We start from the raw sequence: 20,500 nt of genomic DNA, 5'->3' as shown, positions 1-20,500 counted from the left end.
TGGAACCCGTGAGTGTTACCTTATTTGGAAAGAGTCTTTGCAGATGTACCTGGATTATATTTTATTATTTTCAGATGTTGAAGAGACCCAAATTAAAGATATTTTAGTTAAAAAAATCACAGTTGACCTTTATTATATGACCATTTATCAAGATTAAAAAAAAAACTCTTCAACAGAACTTCATATGACCCAGGAGTTTAAGTCTTTCTTTAAAAAAATTAGTTCAATGGCTTATTTGACAATGTGACTAATTTGAGAAATTCATTTTCCTATAACTGAAAAATAGTCCTGGTCTGGGAGTCCGAATGTCTCATTTCTATCCTTGTCTTAGTTACTAAACTGGGGGCTTAGGTAGGTCATTTCCCCCTCTGAGTGTTAAGTTACTTATTCTATGGAACTATTGGTGGCTCCAAGTTGCTCGGGTGCATCAGAATCATATAGGTCCTTGTTATAAACACATATTTCTGGACCTTGTCTCAGTCCTACTGAATCAGATTTTCTAATATTGGCACAGGAGTCTGTAGTTTTTAATTAACTGGGTGATTACAAGGTACAGCCAAGCTTGTGAAGTATTGGATGAAGACCTCCAGGGTCCTTCATAGCTCTAAAAATTTGTATTCTGATTTCTATTCCTTCTATCGCTGTTTGTCCTAACTCAGCTACTAGATATTGTGCTAAAACAAAGCAAAGCAAAACACAAAATAAACAATAAAAAACCAAGACCATGGTTTAATCATCTTTATATTCCCCCAGCACCTACAAAGTGCCTGGTAGGTAGTAGCCACTCAATAAATATTTGAAAAATTACTTAATGGTGATTAAATAAATGAATGTTATTTCATGTGGATGCCAATCACCTATAGATATAAGAATCTAAAAAGAAAGAAAATATTTTAAACTTTTGTCTGATTTAATCTTGCACTCCCTATCTGCCCTACTGCATACTTCAGTAATGGGTTATGTGAATGAAGTTATGCATATTGAGGGACCCAGTAGGAAGGTGGTTAGATTCTTCTGGAGGCGAGATTATCCCACAGTATTTCTCAGTGGCAGTGATAACTGAAAGGGGCTCATGATTCCACAGGAGCTGATTTTCTTCTCCATGACTTTTCCAGGACCAGAAAAAGCCATATCCTTATTGGGTGACAGATGTCCTTGGAGCCATTGCTGCAGATCACTGAACCTGCAAAGACCACCTCAGGTTTCTGTGGGGTCCCAGAGGGTGGGAAGAGGCATTCATCTTCTGTTAGAAGTTACTGGTAAATCCGACAGCAGTGGGTGTCAGCTGAGCCAAGAGTCCATTGCAGCCAGTGCCCCCAGGATATCCGATACCACCTTTTGTGACCCCACGGTCCTTCCTTCCTCCCCCACTTCTAGGCTCCATTGACCCATTGAGCCTCCCCAGTTTAGACACTGTCCGCTGGCCTTGGAAGGTACCGGCTTAGGATGAAATCTGTCACAGGGGTGGGCAACTTAGCCAGAGGGATGTAGAGGAGTTTGGCATCCAGGCCAGGGTTGTAGCGGATGCGAGGGCTCCGGGAAACAATAGCATGCTCCATGCTGTTGATGACATCTCTGACTCTGGGCTCTGCCACCTGCATTACGTTTTTTAACTTGTCAGTATCTGTTTGAGGGCAGAGAGGGGAAAAAGGCTCTGTTATTCTTCATAAAAGAGAGTTCCTTCTGAATTCCGTCCAAGTTCCCTTTCCATCAGATCCCTGATCTAACATTTCAGGCAGGTCTGCCACACCCTCCAGGTGGTCCCTTATACAAACACACATTTATAAGACTATTATAAATAATCTTAGCCTGGCCAACATGGTGAAACCCCATCTCTACTAAAAATATAAAAATCAGCTGGGCGTGGTGGCACATGCCTGTAATCCCAGCTACCAGGGAGGCTGAGGTATGGGAACCACTTGAACCCAGGAGGCGGAGGTTTTAGTGAGCCAAGGTCACACCACTGCACTCCAGCCTGGGAGACAGAATGATACGCTGTCTAAAAATAAATAAATAAATAAATAAATAAATAAATAAATAAATAATCTTATTTATCTTTCTGAATTCAACAATTGTGCACTGAATTCCTACTATTGCATTAGACGGGTGATGAGAAGAACTGTGCACATTCTTCTTATAACTGTGCCACTTATTAGTTATATGACTTTGAGCTTAAACTTTTATTATCTATAAAATGGAGATAATACTATCTTTCCTAAAGTTTGGGCATAGTGGCTCAGGCCTGTAATCCCAGTACTTTGGGATGCCAAGCCAGGCCAATCACCTGAGGTCAGGAGTTCAAGACCAGCCCGGCCAACATGGTAACACCTCGTCTCTACTAAAAATACAAAAATTAGCTGAGCGTGGTGGCACGTGCCTATAATCGCAGCTACTCGGGAGGCTGAGGCATGAGAATCACTTGAACTTGCGAGGGAGAGGTTGCAGTGACCCAAGATCACACCACTGCATTCCAGCCTGGGCAACAGAGTGAGACTCCATCTCAAAAAATATCTGTCCTGGAGAATAACAAAGATGATTAATAGTGGGGTAGACACTGGGGGAGTACAGAATAGCAAACATGATGGGGAGACAGTCCCTTTTTTTTTTTCTTCTGTGTACTTCCTAGAGTTCCCACATTTAAACAAAAACATTCAGGAGAAAATATTATTTAAAAATAGTAATACTGCCCCTACCTCAGTCATAAGGCCATTGTAGACTCAAATAATCTAAGGCATAGACAAGCACCTCGTGGGGCCCTCACAAATGTGAGGGGCTGTTCTGTTTGCATTGACCCACAGGGGTGGAGATGGGGACAGAGCACCCAAATGGTACAAGTCTGCCAAAGCTCATGACATAAATGGGAGAAGGGCCACACCACACACCCACCAGGCCCTCATCTGCATCCTCACCCCAGGACAGGGGGATTCATGCTTCATTGAGAGCCCTGAGGACACCAGGGAAAATGGTGCTTCAAAGTCAGACTGCCCTGATAAGGGATGGAAACTTGAAAATGGAGAGGAAGCCAAAGCTGCCCTGACTTTGAGAATGGTCCAAGCAGGCAAGGAATTCACCCGCTTGGGGTCAGGACTCTTGTGGGTGGTTGGTGAGAATGGGGCAGCGTCGCTTCAGTCCCCTTCACCCCAGACTCCAAGAAACTCCATTTTCTGTTTCCTGGAAAGAAAACTGATGCAGGGGAAAAGCCAAACTACATTTTGGGATCTCAACAAGAGCCACACTAACTTAAAGCCAGACTGTCCATAAAGCAGTAATGTCTTAGGAAGCCACACCCTGACCTCTGACCGTAGACCTGGCACAGAGGCCACTAGCAGCAGGGCTGAGGGTCGAAGGAATCGTTCAGGATGCCCAGGGGGCTGTCTCTGCCCCCTCGGCGACAGGGAAACCTTTGTGGGCTGAGGAGGTGGAGCAAGCTGACACGGTGAGATGAGCTGGGGACTGGGTTCTGAGAGGTGGGGAGGGCTCGCACAGGCAGTGGGGTGGGAGAAGTTACCCCAGACATGAGGAACGGTATGAGGCACTTGCTTTCATTGTTTTCTCAAATAGATATTCGCTGCCATTCAGTGCTGGGCACCCTGCTAGGCATGGAGTGGGAAGGGAGACTGAAGGACCCATCCAGCCTTGTCACTCTCCTTCACAGTGAGGAAGGACATAGGCTTTGGAGTTAGGCACCTGGGAAAACGTTTTCGTTATTGGGAGAATTAAGCAAGACAAAGTCTATAAAGTATCAGGCCTGGTCCTAGGGGTTACAAGCCAGGGGCCTGTTTGGTCAGCCACAGCAACTTGCTGAGTTTGTACCCAGCGATGCTCTAGGACTACTCCTAAATATCTCTTCTGTCTGTCACACAGCCATCCCCCACCACCAGAACCATCATGACTTACAACTTCATATCTTTATCGTTCCTTCACTGGGTTTCTGCAGTAGTCTCCCAGGTGGCCTTTTTATCCTTCCCACAGTGACACAAATCTGATCCTTCATTTCAGAGCCATTTACAAGGCTCTCTAATGCCTTTAGGATAAGAGCCACGCTCCCTACTATAGCAATCAAAGCATTTTATGATCTGTCTCCTAATCTCTCCCCTCCTCAATCATCACCCACAGCACTCCTGCCAGACTATAATGGCAATGGCAAAAGTTTGTTCAGCTCTTACTGTAGCAGAGCTGAGTACTTTGTGTTTCTGTTTAATTCACCTAACAATCCATGAGAGAGGAATTGTACTTTATAAATGGATAAATAAGTTTGGAGAGCTGTATAACATGATTAGAGGGACTGCTGGAATATAAGCCTGAATCTGCACTGCCTCCAAATCATACAATGCTATGTCAGGTCAGCAAAATGTTGCTGACACCCTTCCTCTTGTGTGAAACATCCGCCATCTCTTTCCCTTTTGGTGTACTCCTATTCATCCTTCAAAACTCACTAAGGCATTAACTGTCGCCTCTGTAAGGCTTCTGTGATAGCAGAATGAAATCTGCATTGCTGCTTTGTTTTGTACGCATGTCCATTATTGCAAGATTCTTCATGTGGTGGTGTATTTGCTTTCACATCTTCCCTGCTAGTTTCCTGGAGACTGTCTCATCTCTGTATCCCAATAAACACTGGGCAACTGAAGCGAAAATTCTAGTATAACCACTTGGGAAAACGTTTATCTAAATGTAGTTGACCACTGCCTGAAAATTTTCCTCTGAAATTATGGTGTCGACTACAGGTGAATTGGCCTAAGATATTTTATAAACCCAATCCTTACTATTCTTTAGTACAATACCAGCTTTTGGACAAGGTTTTCAGAAGAGTTTGCCTTTATACATATTCTTTCATGGACCACACTAAAGATGCTACAAGCTCTCTTCACCCTGAGTGCTTACTTAGAAAATGACTTTGTGAGGTTTCCAGACACTGGCTGAATCCATTTCACCCCAGCCTCCAAGCAGCTCCACAAATAATTTGAATTTCTCTTTGCTAAGAATGATCACACAAAGGATAAATATTCTTCCCCACACACGCTAACATCTATTCTCCTTGTTCTCAACAGCTGCAGATTTCCCTTTGGGGACCTATGCCTCCCCTACACTGTGTCCATTGGTCTGGGCAGAGCACATGGCCCAGCCTGAGCCAATCACACCTTCACATTCCCCTGGGCCGAGTGACTGGTTTAGGGTTGGGTGCATCTTGTGGTCCCCCATGATGTGGCCACCATAGGTCCTTCAAGTCGGAGTGTACATTAGGACTTTTGGGAGAGACACTGGAAATAACTCTCCTATTTTCCCAGCAGACCTCACCCTAGGTGGAGGTGAAGAGAGGCTGCAGCAATGTGGCTCCCACAGGGGAGAGAGCTTAGAGACCGGAGTCAGTGCAAAAGAAGCAGAGCCAAGAAACGGGTGGAACCAGGTCCTAGCAATGTCATTTGCAGTCTGGGTCAGGTTGTACCTGAAGCTTATCTTGCTCAACTTTTTAGTCAGGTGAGGCAAGAAACTCCTTTTCTGCTTAAATAATTTGCATTGGATCTTCTGTCACTGAGTAAGTCCCAACTAGTGTAAATCCTTAGACATTTTCTTCTCACAGAATCCTAACATGTCTAGCACTAAAAGATGAATTTATCTAAGGAGTACTCCAAACATTTTTCCCTGAGGCTTCCCTAAATCAATGAATGAAGACACCTCCATTCACCATGTTCTTCAAGCTGTAAAGCTAGCACTCACCCTTGATGGCTTCCTCTCCCTCACCCCTTAACCCTCAGTGTGCTTTGATGCTCTAATTTATTCCGTATACCCCAGCTACCTCCCATTGCTTCCCACCTGCTGGTTTCTTTAAAGTTCCTCAAATGGAGTTTTCTGCCTCAGAGCCTTCCTGCAGAAAAAAAGTCCCTACTCATCCCCTCTTTCCCCTTCCCAGCAACACCTAACTCTTATTCCTCCTCAAAGTCAACTCAGAGGAGCTCTCCCCTTCACCATAGTCTGAATTGGGACCGCAACTTCCTGCTCCATTCTTCTTTCACAACCTGTTTCTCCTCTGTAGCACTTATCCACATCTACCATAAACACATGTGTTTTTATTAATGTTTGTCTCCCCTACTGGGCCATAAGCTACAGGGAGTGAAGGGCAGGCATACTGCTGTGTCCGCTCCAGCTCTCCAGCCCCACACAGGCTTGGGACATGGCAGCCTTGCATGCTTTGTATTACTGATTCAAAACAAAAACAAAAAACAAAAATGCAATGAAATGTGTATGTATTAAGTGAAAAAAATTGCTGTCTTGGCTTTGTGCTCTGTTGACGTATGACGTCCAGCAGACAACTTCCGTGGCACAAAGTTTTGGGGCAGCAGGGTGAACAGCTGCCGTGTCCCACCTCTACCCTCCAAAAACACCTATGATTCACAGGAGACCCTCAGCTCAGGGAGAGAAAGAGAGTTGCCTAGAGACCTTCCCTTTTAAATCCCCATGTGCTCATTTTCTTCTTTATTAACAAGCGCTCGGAATGTGCCAAGTACTTCACACATACTAACCCTCATAGCAACCCCATGAGGGAGGCACTATCTTTAGCTCCATTTTGTAAATAAGAAAACTGAGGCATGGGAAAACCAGGTAATAGGTCCAAAGTCTCCTAGCTGGTAAGTAGTAGAGCCAGGATTTGAACCCAGGCAGTCTGGCTCCAGCAGCCATGCCCTTGATCTCTTCGCTGTATTTATCTCAGTGCATTTTCACCTGATTCCCCTGCATCATGATGCTGTGGGGGCAGGTGCCAGGAGTGGACTGAATTGCCCTTAACTCCCCGGGCCGCTCCAGAAGTGATGATTCTGCCACTTGCTGTCTATTCTCAAACCCCAGCTCTGCCACTGTGTGACCTTGGGTCCTGAACTCCATCTGTAAACGGAAAGCCAGCTAATGACCCAAAGACCCACTCGCCCCCACTCAGAGACCCCTCTCCTTCCCCAGGAACTTACAGATGTGGAAATAATCCTCTCCGTAGCTGTCCCGGGTCTCCTGAGGCAGCCTCTCCCAAAGCTTTCGCATACGTGACTCCAGGTTCTCCTTGCCGAGAATGGCTGTCCGATAGTTCCCTGGCTCAATGATGCAGACCTTCACCCCAAAGTAGTAGAGCTCACGCCTGGGAAAGAAGAGTTGCAGTCAGTCTGGGCCCCAAGATGACAATCATCAGGGAGAGTCACCTCTGGATGGGCTTGTCTTTCAGGGACCCAGAGATGCTTCCCCCACCCCTGTACTTGGCTCTGGCATTGCCTTTGTGCAAATAAGCCCTTCCTTAGGGACTCAGCCCTTTCCAAAACTGGCCCAGCAGTCTCTGGGCAATTTGCATTAGGCATAACCAGCGGGAAGAAGTCAATAGAGAATCTAGGCCAAAGCCTTGCCTCCCACCAGGTCCCTCCCATTAGCAACCCCTCACTCAACACCCACCTGGCGAAGGGTGTGGGTCTACACAAGGCCTACATGCTCCTCTAAGGACCTCCCAGAGGGGACCTGTGCCTCCAGGCCTGTCTGTCTGTTTGGGGGACTCTCCCTCCTCTCATAGGCCCAAACAGGGTTTCACTCACCCTGGTGCCGCTCAAGGGAAGGCCCACCTGATGCCTTGTATTTCCACCCTACCTCTTCTCCTCATCCCTTCTCTTGGTCCTTGGAGAAAGCACCTTGAGGTCTAACCTTCCTTCTGCTATTGTGTTAGCTTCCTGTCTGCGGAATTCCCCTGCCCACATGCTGTCACTCCCAACCCTCTCTAATCCCTGGGATTTCCACCCGGAATGGTTTGGTACCAGGGCCCAGTTACCTGATGCTGTCAGAGAAGGCCTCAACGCCAAACTTGGAGATGCAGTAGCCACCACCAATGACAGCTACACGACCACCAGAGCTGGACATGTTGACAACCCTGCCCCGGGCTCTCTTGACCATGGGCAGCATGTGAAGGGTCACTTCGATCAGTCCCACCAGGTTCACATTAATCACCTTCACAAAGTCCTCCTTGGTCAGCCATTCGTTGGGACCACTAGGCAGGCCCACACCAGCATTGTTCACCAGGGCCCAGAGGCCTAGGGGTGAGATGAACCACACAGAAATCATCAGTGGGCCTGGGAAAGAACCAAGTTCTGCTCCCCACCGGCTCAGGGCCCTCAAGGATGGTTGAGCAGGTGCACAAGACACAACCCGGTCAGGCTATAACATAAAAGGAAGGTGTGTCTTTTACTAATTCGTTTTCCCTGAAGGGACACTTTTTCCTGATTCACATAAAGTCTGCCGGCTAGCTGGCGCTCTGTACCAGCTATAATTGAGGTGTTGGCTAACAGCATTTCAGCTATCAGCTTTGGGATAAGAGTTTCATTTTCATACCAATGAATTATGTTTAGATCCCTTCCCCATCATGCTTCTCCTTCTCTATTCACTTAAATATAACCAACTGCATTTCACATACTACCAAAATCAATCCATTCATTCATTCATCTTCACACATTTATTCATGCATATATCTAGTCTGTGACAATTACAGGGAGAAGGAGGCCAGGTGCAGTGACTCACACTTGTAATCACAACCCTTTGGGAGGCTGAGGTGGGAGGATCACTTGAGGCCAGGAGTTTGAGACCAGCCTGAGAAACAGAGTAAGACCCCCGTCTCTACAAAAAAAGAAAAAAAATTAGTCAGGCGTGGTGGTATGTGCCTGTATTTCTAGCTACTTAGGAGGCTGAGGTGGGAGAATCACTTGAGCCCAGGTTACAGGTTACCTTGTTCGAGGTTAGAGTGAGCTATAATGGTGCCATTGCACTCCAGCCTGGGTGACAGAGTAAGATTCTGTCTCTAAAAATAAAATGATATAAAATAAAATAAAGTAAAATACAGGGCAAAGGAGACATAAAATGAACAACACAGCATCTTATCCCTCAAGGAACTCACAAGCCTAGAAGGAAATAATAATATTTATAAATAAATATATAAAATATTTAAATAAAATAATTATGGAAAATGTGATGAGGACTGTCCTTGAGATATTTCAATTAGTTTGGTACAAATGGAAAGAAATAATGCTAAGTGTTTTCATTCAACTCTGCAGGGGCCAGGGTTGAAGAGCTTCAGGTCCAGTCCTGGTTTACCTCCAGCCTTGAACAAGTCACTTCCCTCTCTGGGCCTCGGGCCCTTCATCAGATTGGACTAAAACAGTTGTTTGCAGGCTGTATTTTCCAAGCCTTCTAGGGGGAGGAAAATGCAGGAGAAGCTCTCCTTTCATTTGTTTTACATATTGGGGTTCCAAAAAAATTCCACCAGAGGGAGGGTGATGCTAAAGACACACTGTAAATCCCTCTAAACACTCCTCAAGGACCCCTTCCAGCTCCTTCATGCAAGGATTCCCCAAGCCCTACTGCCCTGGTGATTCCCCCCACAGCCCCAGCCTCAGCAGCCCCAAGATACTCTGCAGGCACATCCCACTGTCTCCTGAGGGCAGGTCTCAACACAAACATAAATCCTAGTCCACCCCTTCCTTTAGGGCTGGGGTCCCCACCCAAGCCATGCCCCTACCCAATCTCCCTGCCTTTCTCCATTCAGGAGCAATGAGAAAGCACGAAAGAACTTCCTGTCCCATCCCCCTACCCACCCCAGTTCCCACTGTTTCTTAGACCAGGATATTGCCAAGTGGCTTAGGCAAAATAATGGTCCCCCAAAGATGTCCCCATCCTCATTATCTCTGGAACCTGTGAATCTGCTGGATTACATGGGAAAGGGGAACTAAGATTGCAGGTGGAATGGAGGTTGCTAATTAACTGTCCTTAAAGTTAGGGAAATTTCCCTTAAAGCAGGGAAATTATCCTGGGTTAACCTGGTGAGCCCAATATAATCACGAGTCCTTCTAAGTGGAAAGAGGCAGAAACCGGAGAATCAGAGAGATTGAGAAAAGTGTGAAAAAGACTGGGCCCAACCTTGCGGGCCTTGAAGATGGAGGTAGCAGGCCAGGAGCCAGGGGATGCCAGCTGCCTCTGAAAGCTGGAAAAGGCAATGAGACGGATCCTCCTCTACAGCCTCCAGAAGGAACACAGCTCTGCTGACTTTGATTTTAGATCAGTGAGGCCTATTTTGGACATCACTTCTCTCCAACTACAAGATAATACGTTTGTATTGTCTTCAGACCCTACAGTTGTGTTGTTACAATAGCAACAGGAAACTCACATGCTAAGTGAGGTATTAAGGCAAGTGGCTCAAGGCTGAATGTAGGGAACTGGCTGAGACAGCCTGCTGAAGACAGAGGCTGACTCTTGCTGAATTATTAATTAATTGGCTCACTCAAAAACTATTTATTGAGTACCTTACTAGGTGCCAGACATTATTCTAGGTATTAAGGATGTACAGTAAATAAAAGGGACAAAAATCCTTGTCCCCAGGAAGCTTTATTCTAGCAGGGGAAACAGACAATAAATAAGTCAAATCTATTGTACATTGACTAGTGATAAGTGCTAAGGAGAAGAATCAAGCAGGGAGTTACTGTCTGGATCCCCCTGGCTCCAGGGCTCTGTTGCCCTGACTCTGCGCATGGGCTCCAGACTAGTTCCTTTAGGAGGGAGGACTTCCTCTAGTCTGCTGCTTCTGCAACTCAGCCATCCTGTTCCTCCTGTTCCTGGGCCCACACCCTGTGTGCTGGAAGTGCATGAGGCAGGTCCCCACACAGTCCTGGGTCAGCCCCAGTCCACAGCTTCCTTTCCCAATAGGAGCAGCCACTCTGACATACATACTTGCCCTGAAGTCAAATCAACACCCACCATGATGTCAAGAAGAGACCAGATCTCTTTCTCCCCTGCCTGACATAGTCAAGGAGAGAAACTGCACCCACTCATGGGATCCAACCTCCTGTCTCATTCCCCCTCCCCCATCCTGATCCCAACAAGAAATGTGCTTGTATTTCCCCAGGAGCTGATGGTTAGGACTGCTGAAATGTCAGAGAGGCACATCCTTTTTTTTTCTTTTTGAGATGGAGTCTTGCTCTGTCACGAGACTGGAGTGCAGTGGCGCGATCTTGGCTCACTGCAACCTCCGCCTCCTGGGTTCAAGTGATTCTCCTGCCTCAGCCTCCTGAGTAGCTGGGGCTACAGGCACATGCCACCACACCCAGGTAATTTTTATACTTTTTAGTAGAGATGGGGTTTCACCATGTTGGCCGGGATGGTCTCGATCTCTTGACCTCATGATCCTCCCACCTTGGCCTTCCAAAGTGCTGGGCTCATAGGCGTGAGCCACCATGCCCGGCCAGGCATGTCCATTTTTAGAGGTTTGGACACACAGAACACATCTTCCCCCCTCACTTCCTGTTGAGACCTCTTTCCTGTTTCTCTGAGTTTCCAGGACAGAAAACTTCCTTGGGAAATCACCCCTTCATGTGAACAGGCCAAACCATGCAGTGGCTTCCAATCAGATTGAGGCAGGGGCCTTTCCCTACGTCACCCCTCCCACCCAATCTGGACATCAGGGTCTCTGATACCGTCAGATGCTTTGGGAGAGAGGAAGAGGAAGAAGGAGAAACCAAGAAAGCCAAAAAATGTAATTCACCCCACCTTGTTCGCCCACTTTGTCCCTCACCCACTGGGCCGCCGCCTTGATGTTTTCGCTCTTGGTGACATCCAGTAGGGTGGTCTGCAGCCGATAGGAGGTATCCTGCTGAAGTTTCTGGGCTCCCTCCTCAGTGAAGCAAGCAGCCAGCACCTGCATGCCTCGATCAACCAGCTGTTTGGCCAGCAGGTTCCCGAAGCCAGTGTCACAGCCTGTGATGAAGACGTACTTCTCTGAGAGGTTGCCGACCAGATTGCAGTTCTTGAACCAGCGACACATAAATGAGAGGTCTGTGAGGGCCGCCATAGGGCAGGGGGAATGTGATGGCCAAGAGGGACTGGGCTCAGGAGACAGCAGGGAAGAAGCTGGTCCTCTGAGCCCTAGCAGGCAGTCTGCGGGAACCCACCTGGAAGAACTCTCCTTCCTCCCACAGCTTGCAACAAATCTAGGTCCCTGGGTGAGCCGCGCTGTAATTTTTATAGGTGGATGCATCACCACAGCAATTAGCCCAGATGCAAGAAATTCAAGTCCAACCTGAAGCCTTGTCACCTCTGACAGCCCTGGTAGCTGCCTCCCTCTCTCCCCCTGCCCTGTTAGGTAAAGCTGCCAAGAATGGGAAATAATCCACTTGCAATGTTGGTGATGAGTGGTGGCTCACCCAGGCGGTGTAAGGGAGGCAAATGAAAGATGAGGACTCACCCCAGACAGCTCCCCTAGAAATCCTGTCTCCACCCTGCCCCCAACCCAGCCTGGGGATTTTGCTCCAGGGATCAAAATCATTTGTCATGAGTGCAGGTATGTAAATAAGTTTATTTTCAGGGAAAATACTCAAGACAAATTTATTAATGTAAAACAAACAACATTGGTTCTGTACCTTCCAAACCCCAGGAGAAACAAGTTGCAGGTCGTCAGCTCTCTGGAATTCTTAGGTAAGTCTCCATCATGAGAGAGGATGAAAAGCAATGGATTTCTCCTAGGGTGGATGTACCTCCACTGTCCTGAGGCTAGAGGCAGCAGGGCCCTCCTATAGGGGAGGCTGGTATGTGAAGCTTAGCCACCAGAAAGCAGAAAGACCTGGGGGACTCAGGCCTGACGCCCTGTGGGGGTGATACTCAGGTCACCAGTGAGCAGCCCTGGGCAAGATGATGAGGAGGGATCATGAGTTCACTGGGCAGCTGAGGGAATTGTCTGGGCAGAGGCCTTGACTGTAAGAGGGGATGAGATATAGGAGGAGCAGAGAACTGGGGCCAGAGACAGAAAATTCTCAGGGTCGGGACTTGGAGGAGAAGAAGAGATTCTAGGCAATTTAGCAAATAATTTACAGAAAGCTAAGGGGGAAGGTGGTAAAGGAAAGGAAATAAGGAAACCAGAGGTGTGAGTAGTGAGGGGCCACACCCAGAATTGCATAAGATGCCGGGGAATGATGCTGGAACCTCTGTGGTTCTTTGGATCAACATCTAGGGTCACCGCTCCTTGGGATGAGCCTGGTCCCAGCTCACACCTTCATGGCTTAGCGAGTCTGACACAGAAATGGGACCACAAATTTCTCTAGTGTGAAGGGACAAAGGATGTATCTCTGTGATCCACCATTTGCCAAGTCTGACCAGCATAGAATCACATAAAGCAGGTGTCACCTTGGGAAAGCCCCGCAGGGTTTGGCCATTCCTTAATGAAGTAGGGGAGGGGGCCAGATTATGAACCCACCCCCAAAGAGCAGACCCAAAGCTTATAGGGGATGGAGGTGGGAAATGGTAGAAAGCAAACCGCACCTACTTCATAACCACCCTGAGGCAGAGCACCTCCTATGTGGGATCTGGGAACCATCTTCCAGTCTCTGTCTGCCTCCTGGGTGAATGAACAGCGAAGTCTTGGCTGGGACAGGTCAGACCATGTCACTCAAGGACTGAGCAGGTCCGGGGCAGTGGGTATCCCAGTTTTTGAGGACACAGGTGAGGTCCAGGAGTTGGCTCTGACTTAGCATAAGGATAACTCAGAACTGCCCCAGCACGGGCCTGGGCCTTACTCAGCACCTCCTGGGCCTCTATGCTGGCAGTGTTTCCCTGGCCTCAAACTAAACACACAGTCCATGAGGAGCCCTCTCCTCTGCCAGGCCATTTCCCTCCAGTGGGAGAGCATAGACTGCCAAGGGCCAAGACACATCCTGATGAGGTAGACAGGAGGAAGAGCAGGTGTGGGCTCACCCACCCCCAGTTGCTCAAGAACTTCCACAAGTGTGGATTCTTCAGGGTGACAGGTGGGCCATGAAGCTCAGAGCCCAAGGAAGTGGGATGCCATTATCTGTGATTGGGTCTCCCTTCCTAAGCAGCAAAATGTGGTTCTTTCCTCCTAATATCACCAGAGTCCTGAATAACATCCCAGAAAAAACCTAGAACAGAGGTGAGGGAAGTGAGGTACATGACCCTGACTTGAGAGCTCCCTCCCACCACTCTGTTTCTCACCCCATGAAACAGCACCCCTCCCAAGTGCAATGATGTTAAAGTGAGGGCTGGTCACTGAGTGCTACAAAGAGGTCGCTACAAAGTGCTACAAAGAGGCCTGCCAGTGCCTTCGTGGCATGTCATTTCTTCCTTGTCCCTTTATGTACTCCTGTGACCCCAGGCTACTTGATGCACTCTTGGAAAGGAAACAATTGCCCCTCACCTTGGTGGCAGAAAGGGCTGAGACAGGGCAGAGATAATCCAACTTCTCTCTTCAATTTCCTCCTGAGTTTGTCCCTCTTATCCCCAGATCCCCATGAAGGCACCTGCCTCCTCCTCCCTCTTTTTCACAGCCCATGCTCCCCTCAGACTAGAAGGCAACTTGCTGCACATGGCTGCACTTTTTAGCTTTTGCTCTAGAACAAAAGTAACCAGAGAAACCCATGGTTTCAAGAGGGTCAAACATTGGTTCCTGTGTCCTCTGTCAGAATCCCTATTGAGAACACCACTGCCAGCCAATGCCCCCAGAGCTGACACCTGAGGTCTAGGGGTCAGGCTGATGGCTGCCCTGTCACCCCACACCTTGTCCACAGGTATATTCAGAGGAGCCCCCACCCACTTCCTCCAGGCCATTTCCATCATGGGGAGAGTGTAATAGACTGGCCAGGTTGATGCACACCTGGGGAAGAAGCAGGAGGCAGAGAAGGTGTGGGCTGCGGATCCTTCCCCTTCTCACACGCTCCCATTGTGTAGACTCCTCAGAATTGGCCAAGAGACTCAAAGGCAACAGCACACCTATGAGCACTACTGGGTCCCATTCTTTAGCACAACACCTTGGTTCTTTCCTCCTAATGTTGCCAGTCTTGAGTGATCTCTCAGTGGGATTCTGTGGAGGGCATGAGGAAGAAGCTGGGATAGGCATCCAGATGGCAAGAGTGCTCCCTCCCACCACGCCATTACTCTCCCCAGGACACATCACCTCACCCAGATCACCCAGCTCCACCCAACCGTGCACCCCAGTCTTGGATTTACAGGGGCTTAGCCAGCCTTGGAGAGCCCCAGTGGAGCATCACGTCCATAGGAAGATAGGCATGTCGCTCATGGGTAGGTAGAGAAGATTGGTGTCTCAGCCAGCTGAGTAGCGAGTGCTCCATGCAGTGGGTCAACAAGGATAGATTCGTACTGCATTTTGCCCAAAGCCTTCTAGATGCTTTTCTGATGTGTGTTAAGGATGAGGAAAGATCCTTAATGTACTAGCACATCCTTCCCTCCCATTTAGAGCTCTGAATTAGGAGGATAGTGTCTAAGAATTCCAGGCCCCCCAAATGATATGCCTCAAGTCTAATCCATCCATATTCCCCAGAGAGTGCCCCAACCTTCACCCAAGGAACATCCGTTTCACTCTAAGCCCCCTCTGCCTCTCTTTTTGAGATATCTGGACTCATAAATTGAAGGTCTCTACTAACAGCCTAAGAATATGAAAATCAGCTATCTCTAAACCCAGCTGCCCATGAGCCCACTGGCAGCCATGGTCTCTGACTTCAGTTTCCTTTTCAAAATAATGAGGGATTCAGATGAGGCAGTGGTCCCCCAATTATAGGAAGCTTGGATGCTTCCTTTAGGTGAACAGTTGACCACATAGCACCCTGGGAATGGGGATAAATGTCCTCACTTTGTTGGGGAGGTAGAGTCTGGAGGACAGACTCTCATACTGTTGGAGACACTAATGATGGACCTAGACTTCCAGACAAAGATTTCTTTTTTGCCCCACTGTCCAGAACTCACTCACTGAATGTCAGAAACTTCAACCAATATGTCTCCTTGACCTTGGGGCTGATCTGGTCCGACAGCTCCTTGAGGTCCTGTAAATGCCTTTCAGAGCTTCTCATATTGGTCTTGAAGTGACCAGGTTCAATCACAGACACCTTCACTCCAAAGTGGGAGAACTCCCTCCTGCATGGCAGACACACAGAAGGCCAAGGACTTCAGAGGTCTTGGGAGGCAAAACACAAAAAAACAAGGAAACCCAATACAAACCCAGCATGCAACGGCAGTGGGAGACGCAAGAAAGCTTGGAGAGTTGGGAAGGGCAGCAGATAGCAGATAAAAGTTATGATGGTGGCCTTGCCTGTCTCTGGGGTTTCCATATTTTACATACGAAAGCTTACTAGCCCTAAATCCTACCAATTCAAGAGCAAGGCAGCACCTCAGTGCTATCACCTCCTGTGCCCCTCACATCCAGTGGATCACCAGAATTCCCACATTCTACCTCCTCTGCAGTCCTCAGTTCCCTCCCTTCTTCTCCTGCCCCAGGAATCTCCCTGACCTCTGAGCTGGGTGATGGCAGCTGTCCTCTAAGGAGCGTCCCTCTGCCTTCAGTCTGGCTCCCCACACTCACAGCCACTGGGATCCCTGCAGTAAGTGGGTGTCTAGAAGCCGATTAGACCAAGGAGCTCCCCTGAGCAAATCCCTTCTTTGGGGCTTCCACTGCCAACAGCATGAGACACAGCTCCTGTCCAGGGCCTCCACGAGCCCATATGCGCCCACCTCCCCAGCCTTCTCCACAGGCCTGACCCTGTGCTTCACCTCATGAGGACCTCACAGCACAGGCAGGCGGCTGAGGCTTCCCCTAGGCCTGGGCTGAAGACAAAAGTCATTCCCCTATTTCTGCTCAAGGCTGCCAGGTGGGGATCCTCAATCTCCAGCTCAGACCCCACTGCCAGGACCCTCCCCAGCTTAGGAGGCTGCCATGGCCAGCAGGGCTGACTGGGTCACAACCCCTATGAGAACTGGTAACAATGATTCTGGCTCTCTTGCCCCTCTCTCAGGTGTCAGAGCTTTTAGATCAGAGCCAAAACCCTGTTGTTTTCCTAGGCTGAGTTTATTGGGTACTCTTCCAAGGGCCACAGGAGTATGTTGTATGGACTCAGATGCTCTCCCCATGCCTCCAGGGCCCAACAAATATCTCTCCAAGGGAGAGAGACAGAGACAGGAAAACAGGAAGACAGGAATGGGGTAAGAGAGAAAAACCAAGGGGAAAGGACAGAAGAGAAAGGAAAATGGAAGGAAAGAATAACACATAAATAATTGCTTTCTGCATCCTGGTTAGGAGAGATACACTTAAATCCTAAGACTGGGGTAAGTTAGAGAGCAGGCCTGCACTGGGCATCAGGGGACAAGCTGTGCTACAACCTGCATCGATGTCAAGGCAATATCTGTCCTGGAAGAAAAGGTCACCCTGTGTACCTGGGAATCCCAAAGCTCGCTGTGAACTGAATGGCCAGAGCAGGAGGGGAGGAGGGAAAGAGGTCTCACGCCACACAGGTGTCCAGACTGCACTCTCTGCCCCAGGAAGTACCACCCTTTCCTCCCACCATCTCATAAGGCCACCTCTGCCCTATCCCCATAGGGTCCAGCAAGCTTTGGGGAAGACTCTACAGAAGACATAGGGGAGCAAACTAATAGCATGAAAGATCTGGAGTAGTCAGAGCTACAGAACTACGGACTCCAGGCCAGCAGGGGCAGGGGTGTGAGTGGGTGAGGGCTGGGGGGTACAGGAGACAGAGATTGACCCTAGGAATATTGGAAAAACAATAAGGCCTGCAATGGTAGCCCTTCCCCTACTCAGAAACCTTTCCTAGACTTAAAGAAATGAGGATTCTTTGATTCAATAATTTTACTTTTCTTGAATAGCACTGCTAAGCCTGTCAACAAACCTTGGTAGAGAATCATTACTGAGATGTTACTTATGCCAGGAAAAGTGGGTAACAAACTTCGGCATTCAACAATATATAATCCCTTTAACAAATTATGGCCTCTCCACATGCTGGAATGTGGAGACCTTGATTGTTATGTTGTGGAAGAAATTTGATGATGAAAATGCTGACCCCAGAATGTGTAAAGTAGAGGGAAATTAACCCTGGAGGCTGGGATTAGGGGGAATGTTGTTTCACTCTCATCCTCTTCTATGATTTCTCCAATGAGAAATCCTATCTTATCCTCCTATCTATCCAATCTTATCCTGTTCTATAATTTCTTCATGTTTTCCATTTACAATCAGAACAAAGCAATCAATGATCTCCCTTTCCCCAAAAGGAACAGGATTCATCACTCGGTGTTAGATGTGAAGTCCCTTCAGCTCTCCAAGCCCCAGTGTCTTCGTGAATCAAGTGGAGATAATCTTAAAGACCTCAACAAGGACAAGCGTGAAGGAACCAGTAAGAGAATGCTGAGATCAGAAGCCTGGATCCTGCCCGGCCCCATCCCCGATGGTCTCATGCCAACCATCAGGGCCCGACGTTATCCAGAGACTGGGCTCTAACCACAGGCTGGACTTCTCTAACCCTGGGCCCAGCCACAACCACTCTAGGACTTCTGCTCTGGAAAATGGAAAGCTCAAGCCCCTAAAAATAAAAGTCTTGGGAATGTTCCCACTTAGCAGACACTAGGTCTCCCCTAGTGACACAGAGAGAGGAGAAACAAACAGGCACTAGGAGGGATTGAGGTGGTCCCTCTGTCCCCCACACGCTCCTTCACCCACTGGGCAGCTGCAGCAATGCTCTGTCTTGGTGATGTCCATGGTCACTGTCTCCAGCCTGTCTGAAGTCTGGCCCCTCAGCTGCTTGGTCCCCTTCTCTGTCCTACATGCAGCTCCTGCAAGCCTTGTGCATCCAGTTGTCTGGCCAGCAGGTTCCTGAAGCATGAATCACAGCTCATGATGAACACGTACTTGTCTCTCAGCTGGCTCACCACCTGCCTCTCCCGGTATGAGCACAGAAGGTAGTACAGGCCCTGGAGGACCACCAGGTAGAGCCGCATGGCTTTGCAGAGGACAGACCCAGGTAGGCTGGGGTGAAATGAGAGTCTGGCCTCTGTTCAGACAGGAGGATTTAAGAACACAGAGGGCTGAGGTAGGCAGGGAAGCCCTCAGGCATTTTGGCAGAAAGTCCTCACTTTCCTCCCTGATCACTGTCTTTCTGCAACATTTTTTTTTATCCTTGCTTCATCTCTCTACTATTTTGAACTGCCTTTGCAAGTACTCATGCATGCAGCTGCAAACCCCAAGTCCTGCCCAGTAGGAAACTACTATGACTCAGCAATGCTTCCCTAGTCCACAAATTTCTGTCTGCATTGCTGTGCCCACACAGATGTTTATGTGGGTGCAAACATGTATATTGACACAGGCTCACACCCAGCAGCCCCCACACACTCTCCATAGCAAACACACCCCTCTGCTCTAAGTACAAGGGTCAGAACTGTCTCTACAAAGCTGCTATACTGACACTTCTGGTCCTTGACCTTCTGAACACAGAAAGACCTTATTGGGAGGCTACATATGGTTTCCAGGCACATTAGGTGGAAATTCCTCTCTGAGCCTGAGATTCCTCATCCCGCTCAGCACCCAGAATCAATCACTCCTCAGAAAACTGGGTCATGGTCAGGCTTTCTAGGATGAGAAGGAGAAGCTGAAAGAGTGTACAGGAACAGATCCTCTCCTGCTATAATAGTTTTTTGGGGCAGAAGGAGTGAAGGATCCCATGGGGGGACTGTGGAAGTCCTTCCATTCCCCCTCCCAGCAGCCCTGGGTGTTTCCTTCCTGTGGGTTCCAAGTCTCCATTCCTTTCCCTGCCACTGGAGGAGTGGGTGTGTTGGGATATGGTGGAGGACCTGAAAGATGGCACAGGGAAAGTGCAATGACTTTTAAGTGAGGGTCAGTCACTGAGGGCCACAGAAGGCACAGGTGAGGGGCAGAAGCCTCAGTTGCCCCAGGGAAGGGACCTGGGGCCTGTCAGTGCCTATTGGCATCTCCTTGCTGGCTCGTCCTTAGGTCTACTTCTGTGACCTGAGGATACTCCAGCATCCACGGAAAGAAAACAATTCCTCCTCACCTCGGTGGCAAGAATGGCTGGGAGAGGGCAGGGATAACTTTCCTTTTCAAATCCATTCTCAGGTCATGTCTCTCATCCCTGGCCTCCAGGAATTCACCTGCCTCTTCCTGCCACTGCTCTCTAAGGCCACCCAAAATGTAGAAGCTACTTTGGAACTGGGTAACAGGCAGAGGTTGGAACAGTTTGGAGGGCTCAGAAGAAGACAGGAAAATGTGGGAAAGTTTGGAACTTTCTAGAGACTTGTTGAATGGCTTTGACCAAAATGCTGATAATGACATGGACAATGAAATCCAGACTGAGGTTCTCTCAGATGGAGATGAGGAACTTGTTGGGAACTGGAGCAAAGGTGATTCATTACGTTTTAGCAAAGAGACTGGCAGCATTTTGCCTCTGCCCTAGAGATTTGTGGAACTCTGAACTTGAGAGAGATGATTTAGGGTATCTGGCAGAAGAAATTTCTAAGCAGCAAAGCATTCAAGAGGTGATTTGGGTGCTGTTAAAGGCATTCAGTTTTAAAAGCAAAAAAGATCATAAAAGTTCAGGAAATTTGCAGCCTGACAATGCAATAGAAAAGAAAATCTCATTTTCTGAGGAGAAATCCAAGCTGGCTACAGAAATTTGCATAAGGA

At 48.3% G+C, this 20,500-nt stretch overlaps 1 protein-coding gene and 1 pseudogene across 2 annotated transcripts; both read right to left on the bottom strand.

Annotated features, from left to right (window-relative positions):
- Nucleotides 1–210: 210 nt before the first annotated feature.
- Nucleotides 211–15,789, bottom strand: SDR9C7 (short chain dehydrogenase/reductase family 9C member 7). 2 transcript variants are annotated; one of them, XM_030822403.1, is made up of 5 exons: nucleotides 15,769–15,789; nucleotides 11,551–11,757; nucleotides 7,793–8,051; nucleotides 6,957–7,120; nucleotides 211–1,624 (listed from the first exon to the last, which is right to left on the bottom strand). In XM_030822403.1, exons 2-5 carry the CDS (start codon nucleotides 11,702–11,704, stop codon nucleotides 1,407–1,409), a joined length of 795 nt encoding a protein of 264 aa, XP_030678263.1. In that variant the 5' UTR covers nucleotides 11,705–11,757; nucleotides 15,769–15,789; the 3' UTR covers nucleotides 211–1,406. The 2 variants fall into 2 exon arrangements, with proteins under 2 accessions (XP_030678263.1, XP_003252837.2); XM_003252789.4 differs by lacking the exon at nucleotides 15,769–15,789 and having other exon boundaries at nucleotides 11,551–11,851.
- Nucleotides 15,765–18,801, bottom strand: LOC101177434 (annotated as a pseudogene).
- Between the last annotated feature and the right edge of the window lie 1,699 nt (nucleotides 18,802–20,500).

Source organism: Nomascus leucogenys, chromosome 11 (genome assembly GCF_006542625.1).
Source record: "Nomascus leucogenys isolate Asia chromosome 11, Asia_NLE_v1, whole genome shotgun sequence".
Taxonomy (NCBI): Eukaryota; Metazoa; Chordata; class Mammalia; order Primates; family Hylobatidae; genus Nomascus; species Nomascus leucogenys.
This window is presented reverse-complemented; position numbering and strand designations above follow the sequence as displayed.

Coding starts and splice junctions, on each gene's coding strand:
- SDR9C7 (XM_003252789.4), bottom strand. CDS start 11,851: ATGGCGGCCCTCACAGACCTCTCATTTATGTGTCGCTGGTTCAAGAAC. Junction 8,052..11,550: donor GGACAAAGTGGGCGAACAAG/GTGGGGTGAATT, acceptor TCTCACCCCTAG/GCCTCTGGGCCCTGGTGAAC. Junction 1,625..6,956: donor AGAGGATTATTTCCACATCT/GTAAGTTCCTGG, acceptor GCCCTCAAACAG/ATACTGACAAGTTAAAAAAC.